Raw genomic sequence first — 9,095 nt, forward strand, 5'->3', positions numbered from 1 at the left:
TATTTTACAGGAAATTATACACATCATGTTTAGGCTACTTCATTTGGGAATTATTGTTCAATTTGTGTGGGTTCCAGCGCATGTGGGAATTAGAGGGAATGAGATAGTGGATCAAATGGCAAAATGTGGCTTGAAAGAGAATCAGATTGATATAATGGTACCCATCAGTAGAGCAGAAATCAAATCGGTTACAAAAGCTGTCATCAAGCAACAATGGCAAAAGGGGTGGGACAGTAACACTAAAGGAAGACATTTACACCAGATACAAAGGGAAGTAGGAACGGAAAGCACTTGGGGGAGTAGTAGAGGAGAACAGAGCATTAACAGCAGGATAAAATTAGGACACACTGGGTTAAATTCAACAATGCATCTGATTGGAAAACATCCAACTGGCAAGTGCAATGGTTGCCAACAACCAGAGACAATACATCATGTATTTTTTAGCTCCCCGGAATATACAAGGCAAAGACTCATGCTGAAAACTGCACTGGAACACTTTAACATCAAGGACATGGACTTCAAGGCAATATATGAAAGTAAATCCAGAAAAGAAGTAAACAAGCTGATCTTCACGTTCCTCAAAAACACTGGTCTGAGGACAAGGATTTAAGGTGAACATCAAATAAAACAACAGTAGGTGGCGATATATGCTCCAAGGGGATGCGATTCGCCATTAAAGAAAAAGAAGAAGAAGAAGAAGAAACAACTGGTCGAGAGCAGAGACTCTGCTTTTTATAAACACAATTCGGGAGGTCGACGTTGTTTGGGCCCTGGATGGGAAGAGGCAGAGAAACGCAGATGTCTTCAAAAAACTGTCCACCGTTTGGCACTAGAGAGGCGTTGAGAGGAATTGGGAGGCCCTACGAAACAAATGGAAGAGCATGAAGGGGAAATATCTGGCAGAGAAGAGGGCTAGTGGGAAGAGTGTAGCCGAGGGGAAAATAAATTATGAATATTTTGAGGAAATCGACTTAATTTTGGGCAGTCGGCCCCGTGGTCACCGCCGCGAAGGAAGCCACGGTTGACAGCGGTACCGGTAAGTGTGTGTGTGTGTGTGTGTGTGTGTGTGTGTGTGTGTGTGTGTGTGTGTGTGTGTGTGTGTGTGTGTGTGTGTGTGTGTGTGTGTGTGTGTGTGTGTGTGTGAGTGAGAGAGAGAGAGAGATTGGCCTGTTAGCTGTTTTTAGCAACGATATGACGTTAGCATCTTGCTGAGTGCTGGACGAGGAGTAATTATTATATTATATAGTATTAACCGTGAGGTAGTAGTAAATCAGCCAGTCGAAGAGCATGCTCGTTCAATTGGCAAAACTCTTTGGCAGACCTGTGCAATGTAAATAGATGACTGGATAAGGGGCTCACCCCTGTCAAAAATAGCTTAATAATGTGAAAATGTTGACATGCTGTACTACAAGGACAAATGTTAAGTCATATGTGGAGATGGGGTGTGGAGAGGTGTGTTATTTATTAATCCATTTATTTGCTAAATGTACTAAATCCTATTATTAATGATTTCCAGTTACTCCAGTTTCTTCAAATGAAGACCCAGGCCCTGCCAACGCAGTGTTAGAGGACGATGATGATGATGATGGTAAATCAATCCATATCAGATTTCTAATCTTATGATACAATACAATACAACATGTATTTGTATAGCGCCGTATCACAACTATGAAGTTGACTCAAAGCGCTTTCAAAACACACACAACACACAGACACACACATTCCCACGTTCACACACCAGCACTGTTTGATAGAGTAATTATGAGAATTTTAGCCTGGGCTCGCTTGTATTAGACAGCAGATGGCTGTTGGACAAGGTTGACCAGTTTTCTAGGCTAGTAGAAGACTGCAGTTTATTTAATGGTACTGTTTTAGTAGCCTAATACTAATCTGTTGTCATTCTATATTTCTTTTTAAAGACGCTGCTATGGAGACTGATAGTGAGATGGACATCCCTGACACTCCTGCGTCCGTCACACCGGTTACCCCGGTAGGTAGCCTTTTCAGGAGGCCACTGAAGAGAAAGGTGACTCCAGCCCAGCAGCTTAATGACAAGCTGTCAGAGATGATGGAGCGGCACGAGAGACAGGAAGAGAGAGATAGAGACATGCTGAAATCAATTGTCTCTTCAGTCAACCGACTGGTTGACTGTATTGAGAAGCAGACAACCTCAGCTTCCTTCCAACCACCCTTTCCCTATCCCCACACCCAGCCTGGTCCCAACAGCTACCAGTCCTTTCTGTACATGCAGAATCAGCATCAACCACAACCACAACCACAGCAGCAGAGCTGCGCAAACTCCATCTTAAATGGCAATATATACACCCAGCTCTGAACTGAGTAGGTTATGTAGGTAATGTAGGTTATTGACATATGGCAGTTTTTGTTCTTTCATATTGTCACATTTTTGCAAAGCAATCAATTTATTTAACTTTATATTAACTTAATATATATAACTTAATATAACTTTAACTCAATATTTATATATTACTATTAATGAACATGTATATTGTAATATATTATGTAATATAATATTTACATATATAGTGTATGCAAGTCTGCAGATCACACACACTATTCCAACAAATGGTAATAGTAACACTATTTACTATATAGTAGTGTTACTATTTCCATTTGTTGGAATAGTGTGTGTGATCTTATGCTTAATGTTCATATGAATTACAGACTTGCATACACTATTACTGTTATTTATTTATTTATTTAAGTATGTATGCACCTACATGTATATTTATAGGTTCTTAATTGGTGCAGTTTTGTGTTTTTATGTTCATATGAACTGCTAAAGTTAAAACCTGAAGTTTTTTTTTTACCTATATATTTATATTTAAAAAAATGTATAAAGGAATACAGTTCTTGCATGTCCATGTTCAAAAATATTTAATAAATGTTTAACATTTAACATTTAAAAAGGTTCTTGTGTACAATTTGTATGTAACACACTCAAAGGTGCATGTGATTTTGCACATGGTTAAGTATGGCTCCCCTCACCAAATGTGCATCATTTTTGTATTTTTTTTTTCGTATAGACTGGACTGTCTCAGCACAGCGGCATCGAGGCTGCTCCCAGGAATTCCAGCAAATATGTTTCGAAATAGTCCACGATCATCCACCACTGCCTGTAAGATCACAGAGGCCCAGCGCTTCCTGTTGATGTAGTCCCTGTATCCATCCAGGGGAGGGAGAATGGGGATATAGGACCCATCTATTGCTCCATAGATCTACAGAGAGGGGAGGAAAAATGTTCAATGTAATCCAATGCTCAACCCCTCCACAAGGTGGAGCTGATAGGCTAAAAACAGCAAGTGATCAGAATAACTGGAGGCCTACAGAAATGTAGACAAGCTCTCTTGCATTGTTCTATTTTGTTTATTAAATTACAGTTATTGAACTCCCTGTATGCATCTTTTACGACAAGCTAATTGCCTACTTCAAAAAGAAGACCCATCAGATGCAGAATGACATAACGAGTTTACATAACCTACCTGCGGGATGTGGTGTTTCGTGGCATTTCTGTAGGCGATCTGTTGAGCCTCGTCAGCCGACGGCATCTTTACATACAGATGAAGGAGGTCTGATGTGATGGCTCGGCACGTCGCGTATACACATCGGTGGACCGTTGTGATGCTGACCCCAAATTTCCCCGCCACCACCCTGTACTCACAACAGCTGGCCAACTTGTAAATCGCAATGGCGATCCTCTTGTTGTGAGGTACGGGTGGCCTACGGCTGGATGGGTTCGGCCGAAGTGATGGCAAGTTGTCACAAAGACGCTCAAACGTCTGCCTCATCATACGGAACGACGTCAACCATTCACGGTCCGTGAAATGTGCCAGGACATCATTTTCCCACCATAGGCTAGATCTTGTTCGCTGCCATGGTTGTGGTGATGCCCTCTGAGGAGCTATGGCAAGGTGGTCCTGAAGCAGCATAATTAATTCTCGCCTCGCTCTCATCCTCCTTCTTAAATTTCTGACGGCTATTATAAGCCGGCTATTATATATAGCAACAAAGTAATGCGATATAACTTTTAATTCGCTACAGAATCTGATGGAAAAAGGGCTTAAGTTACTTTTTAAAGAAGTAGTCAGATTACTGTTTCAAAGTAACTATGGCAACACTGCTGCTTCCAGGTGCTCCTGGTGCCTCTAAGGCTGGATTCCCCACAAAAGCCGTGAATCGTCTTCAGTTTTGTTTTTACAGGTGTAGCAGCTGGTTGTCTGATTTTTCATTGTTTTCTATGTTTGTCTCTTCATGTTTCTCTTCCTTTTTTTCTCTTCTTCGCTCTCCCTCTCTCTCTGTCCCCCGGTCCGGTTCGGCACCATCACACCATCACATCATGTTAAGTACTGTAACAAAACTAAATAAATAAAAATAAGGAGTTAATGGGCATCAAGGGGAGCTTTACATTCATAAAGCTTCCCTTGGCATAGCAAATGTGTTTGGCATTAACGGTATTCAGATTACAATTCTGCTGCCATAATGCTGGGCAGGACAAGGGGTAAAAAAATAAGAAAATGAGACGGAGCGAGTTGCTTCTTTCAGACTGAGAGACCACACCTCAGATATCAGACACAAGAAGTTTTAATCACATCTGAGTTCAAACTTTACAATCAATGAGCCTCATTGTGAAGCCAGAGAGAAAAACAGTGAAGGCATCATTCAGAAGTAACTTCATATCTGAAGCAACACAACACATTCAATCATCTAAAGTCCAGAATGAGACAAAAATCTGCTTTTTTTAAGCACAACTCAGCAAAACATTTCCAAGATAAGAAGGTAAAATCCCTTTTTCCTGTATTTACATCATGTTATAGATTTTCTTCACTGTGTGACGACACAAACACAATCACTGCTGAGAAAGGCAACCAGAGACAAAGAAACTGCTTTTTTTCTGTGATTAAACAGTTTTGGTAAAGACGGTTGAAAGAAACTGAACCATCAACAGAACTACAAATCAAAAGATTCGGGAGATGAATCTAAATCACGTCGTCACCTTGAATCCAGACATTTGTTGTCAGCTGAGCGTCTGGACTCAACAGAAAGTCTTCAAACATGAAACTGAGCTGAAAGTCTTGGCTGTAAAAATCAGAACATAAAGAAATATCAGGGCCGTCGGTTTTAGTCAAAGAATATCGAGATATCCAACAAAAGAAAGTCGTCAACAGAACAACATCAACAAATCACTGATTCCCTGAAAGTCTCTGAACAGCTTAGAAATGACACCACGATGGGACTAAATGAGTCACAGAATGAGTCAAAATGAAAACTCACAGATTAAAACTCACTGCACCTTCAGCTGCTTCCTTTTTCAGGGGAGAAATTTGCAACTTCTTCCTGGAACAAACGACCCAAGAGTCCAAGGAAACCAAACTCCAGCCCAGAGCGGCTGAGTGAATGTGGTCTGGACTCTGTGGAGGAGAGTCATGGTTCCAGAGACGCTGTAGAAGGTAAGAACACCTGCTCTGTGATCCAGGTACACTCCCACTCTGGAGGCCCGAGGACCTGAGATGGAGGTTTCCTTGTTGTTGTGCCAAAATGAATAACTGCTTTGGCCACAACTTAACGCCCAAGATTTGTCATTATAACCAAATAAACATTCAGTCCCCCATCCTGCTCTGCTGATGTTCTTGTATGCGACTGCTACATAAACAACTCCTCCTCCCATCTCCACCTCCCAGTAACAACGTCCAGTCAGACTCTCTCTGCTCAGGACCTGAAACCTGTTAGTGAATCTGTCTGGATGATCAGAATAAGACTGAGGATGTTTCATTAATGTCACTTTTCTGTTCCCCTCTGACAGTATCAGCTCTCTGTTTGCTGTGTTTTGATCCAGTGTGATTTCACATGAATATCTTAAGAATCCATCTCTGCTCTCTGGTTCTGGTTCTGGTTCTGGTTCTGGTTCTGGTTCTGGTTCAGGTTCTGGTTCTGGTTCTGGTTCTGGTTCTGGTTCTGGTTCTGGTCCTGGTTCAGGTTCTGGTTCTGGTTCTGGTTCTGGTTCTGGTCCTGGTTCTGGTTCTGGCTGTGACAGTAAAACATCCACTTCAGCGACTCTCAGTGAGATGTTGGCCCATTCCTCTCTCAGGATGTCCTGTAGTTTATCTCTGAGCTCTGACACAGCTGCTGTCACATCCTCAAAGTGCCTCAGAGGACGGATCTGGATGCTGGATGAGTGTGTAGCCCCCCTGAGTGCTGCCACTGAGGGGCAGCTGTGCAGAAACTGGCTGTGATCCTCTGTGTGTGAGAGCTGCTGCAGCTCAGCATCTTTCCTCTTCAGCTCAGTGATCTCCTGCTCCAGCTTCTCCTGAAGCTCTTTGACTCGCCTCCCTTCGGCTTCCTGCTGGGATCTGATCTGCTGCTTCACATCAGAGCTTCTTTTCTGGAGGAGACGGATCAGCTGGCTGAAGATCTCCTGGCTGTGCTCCTCTGTTTTATCAGCAGAGCGATGGATGGCCTCCAGCTCCTGCTGAAGCAGCTTCACATCTTTCTCTGCGTCCTGGATTCTCTGCTGGATCTGCTGCCGACTCCCCTCCAGCTCTCTCTGCCTCTCAGTCCTTTCTGCTGCAGCTGACACTGTGTCGTGGCCTTTATGTTCCTCCACAGAGCAGAGATAACAGATGCACTTCTGATCCGTACGGCAGAAAATCTTCATCACCTCATCGTGATCAGAGCAGATGTTCTCCTGGAGCTTCTTGGAGGGCTCCACCAGCTTGTGTTTCCTGAGTGGAGCTGAATCATAATGAGGCTGAAGGTGTTCCTCACAGTAAGAGGCCAGACAGGATAAACAGGACTTGGTGGCTTTCAGCTTCCTCCCAGAGCAGACATCACAGGCCACATCTTCAGCTCCAGCATAGCAGTGATCAGCAGGAGCAGCACGGAGTCCAGTCTTCTTCAGCTGCTCCACTAAAGCTGCTAACATGGTGTTTTTCCCCAGGACAGGCCTCGCTGTGAATGTCTGCCTGCACTGAGGGCAGCTGTGGACTCCCTTCTGATCCTCTCCATCCCAGAAGCCTTTAACACAGTGAAAGCAGTAGCTGTGTCCACAGGGAATAGTCACCGGATCCTTCAGCAGATCCAAACAGATCGAACACTGGAGCATTTCTCCTTCCAGCTGAACTCCTTTCTGCGCCATTTCACCGTTTAGCAGCAGCGACTGAGTGAGTTTCACTTCCTCAAAGCTGAAACTGCTCTGAGCTCTGAGCTATAAATGACGTGTCGGTGCAGAGAACAGAGCCGGTCGGTTCACTTCCTGTTGGTTACGCCCATCGTGAGCTGCAGATCTGAAGGGGAGGGAACAAGGAAACATGTGGGCCGAGCGAGCTGCTGTGGGTGAGAGCAGGAGGAACAGGGAGGTTATCAGAGTTCAGTCCATTCAATTCTATCTGGGACTACTAATCAGTCCAAGACCAAAGATTAGTTTGAGCTCTTTTGAATATCTGCTTCTCGGTTTTCCCCAAAGTGGAAACCACAGAAACCTCTTGTGTTTGTTGTTGTGTATCGTCCACCTGGCCCTTATTCTGAGTTCCTGTCTGAGTTCTCAGAGTTTTTATCCCAGTTGGTGCTGAGTACAGATAAAGTCATTGTAGTGGGTGACTCTAATATTCATGTAGATGTTGGAAATGACAGCCTGAATATGAACTTTAATTCTATATGAGACTCTGTTGGATTTCCTCAGAGTGTTCACAGACCGACTCACTGCCTTAATCACACCCTTGATCTTGTGCTGACTTATGGCGGTGAGAGTGAACAGTTAACAGTGTTCCCTCATAACTCTTATCTGAACATTTATTGATGACCTTTGAGTTTACAATACTTGACTAAACAGCTTCTGAGAAGGAATGTACATATTCTGACGTTATCTCACAAGTTAATAATGTAGATTTTAAAATCCTGGAGGAAACAGTTCGGCATCTGAAATCAACAACTTGCACTCTGGACATAATACCATCCGACTTTTTAAAAACTGTTTTTACCTCAGTAGAAAGTGATCTCCTACGAATAGTTAACAGCTCACTGGCATCAGGCATTTTTCCCAAGTCACTAAAGACAGCTGCCATTAAGCCACTCCTAAAGAAGAGAACTCTAGACGCCTCTATGATGAACAGCTACAGACCTGTCTCTAATCTCTCTTTTATATCCAAGATTATTGAGAAAGTTGTATTTAACCAGCTCAACGACCTTCTGAATGAAAGTGGAAGTCTTGATAACTTTCAATCAGGCTTCAGACGTCCTCACAGCACTGAAACAGCTCTGGTCAAAGTGTTAAACGACATCAGGTTGAACACTGATTCTGGTAATGTTTCAGTCCTGGTTCTGTTGGACCTCAGCGCTGCGTTTGATACTGTAGATCAGTGGTTTTCAAAGTGGGGGCCGCCAGGGGGCGCTAAGGGGGCCTCAGAAAATTGGAGTGAAGATAAAAAAATAAAATAAAAATAGAATTCAATTTTTTTTAAACATCATAATAAAAAATTGTCACATTTTTTTAATCAGTATTGTAAAATACAATTAATAATAATATATCATATCAAAATGTTATTTGCCATGCTTGTCTTTCTGATTGGCTGCCAGTCAAAACATCGTAGACCTGGCGGTTTGCGCCTGTTCTGAAGCTGCTCTGCTCCTCAAGCTAGCGTGTAGGTAGCTAGCCAAAATGGACAGATTTTTTACTTGGAAGAGACTAAAAGAACTGGCCGACTAAAATCAGAAAGTATGAGGCAGCATACATTAAGTTTGGATTTACAGCCGTACAGAAAAATGGCCACGATTGCCCGAAATGCGTCCTCTGTCTGGAGACCCTCTCAAATGCGTCATCAAAACCTTCGAAACTTCAGCGTCACTTGATACAAAAACATCCGTCAGAGTCCGAAAAAACGGTTGACTTCTTCAGACGTAAAGAAGAGTATTTAGTCAGGCTGCATTCACACGGCGAGCTGCTGTCCGTGAATAAAAGAAAGAAAATACGTTCTAAAAGTTGATGTTTCTTTACATATTTTGTAGCATTGTCTGTGGTTTTCAAAGGGGGCCAGAAGCTAACACTGTTTGGGGGCTTGGCATGGAAAAGTTTGGGAACCCCT

The 9,095-nt window shown here is 43.0% G+C and overlaps 1 protein-coding gene across 1 annotated transcript; it reads right to left on the reverse strand.

The window, feature by feature from the left end:
• Positions 1 to 3,005: 3,005 nt before the first annotated feature.
• Positions 3,006 to 7,153, reverse strand: LOC142366636 (tripartite motif-containing protein 16-like). The gene is made up of 3 exons (XM_075448596.1): positions 5,393 to 7,153; positions 3,504 to 3,800; positions 3,006 to 3,239 (listed from the first exon to the last, which is right to left on the reverse strand). Exons 1-3 carry the CDS (start codon positions 7,151 to 7,153, stop codon positions 3,006 to 3,008), a joined length of 2,292 nt encoding a protein of 763 aa, XP_075304711.1.
• Positions 7,154 to 9,095: the final 1,942 nt, after the last annotated feature.

This window comes from Odontesthes bonariensis, chromosome 17 (assembly GCF_027942865.1).
Source record: "Odontesthes bonariensis isolate fOdoBon6 chromosome 17, fOdoBon6.hap1, whole genome shotgun sequence".
NCBI lineage: Eukaryota > Metazoa > Chordata > Actinopteri > Atheriniformes > Atherinopsidae > Odontesthes > Odontesthes bonariensis.

Coding starts and splice junctions, on each gene's coding strand:
- LOC142366636 (XM_075448596.1), bottom strand. CDS start 7,153: ATGGCGCAGAAAGGAGTTCAGCTGGAAGGAGAAATGCTCCAGTGTTCG. Junction 3,801..5,392: donor CTCAGCCGCTCTGGGCTGGA/GTTTGGTTTCCT, acceptor ATGATGAGGCAG/ACGTTTGAGCGTCTTTGTGA. Junction 3,240..3,503: donor CGAAACACCACATCCCGCAG/GTAGGTTATGTA, acceptor CCCTCTCTGTAG/ATCTATGGAGCAATAGATGG.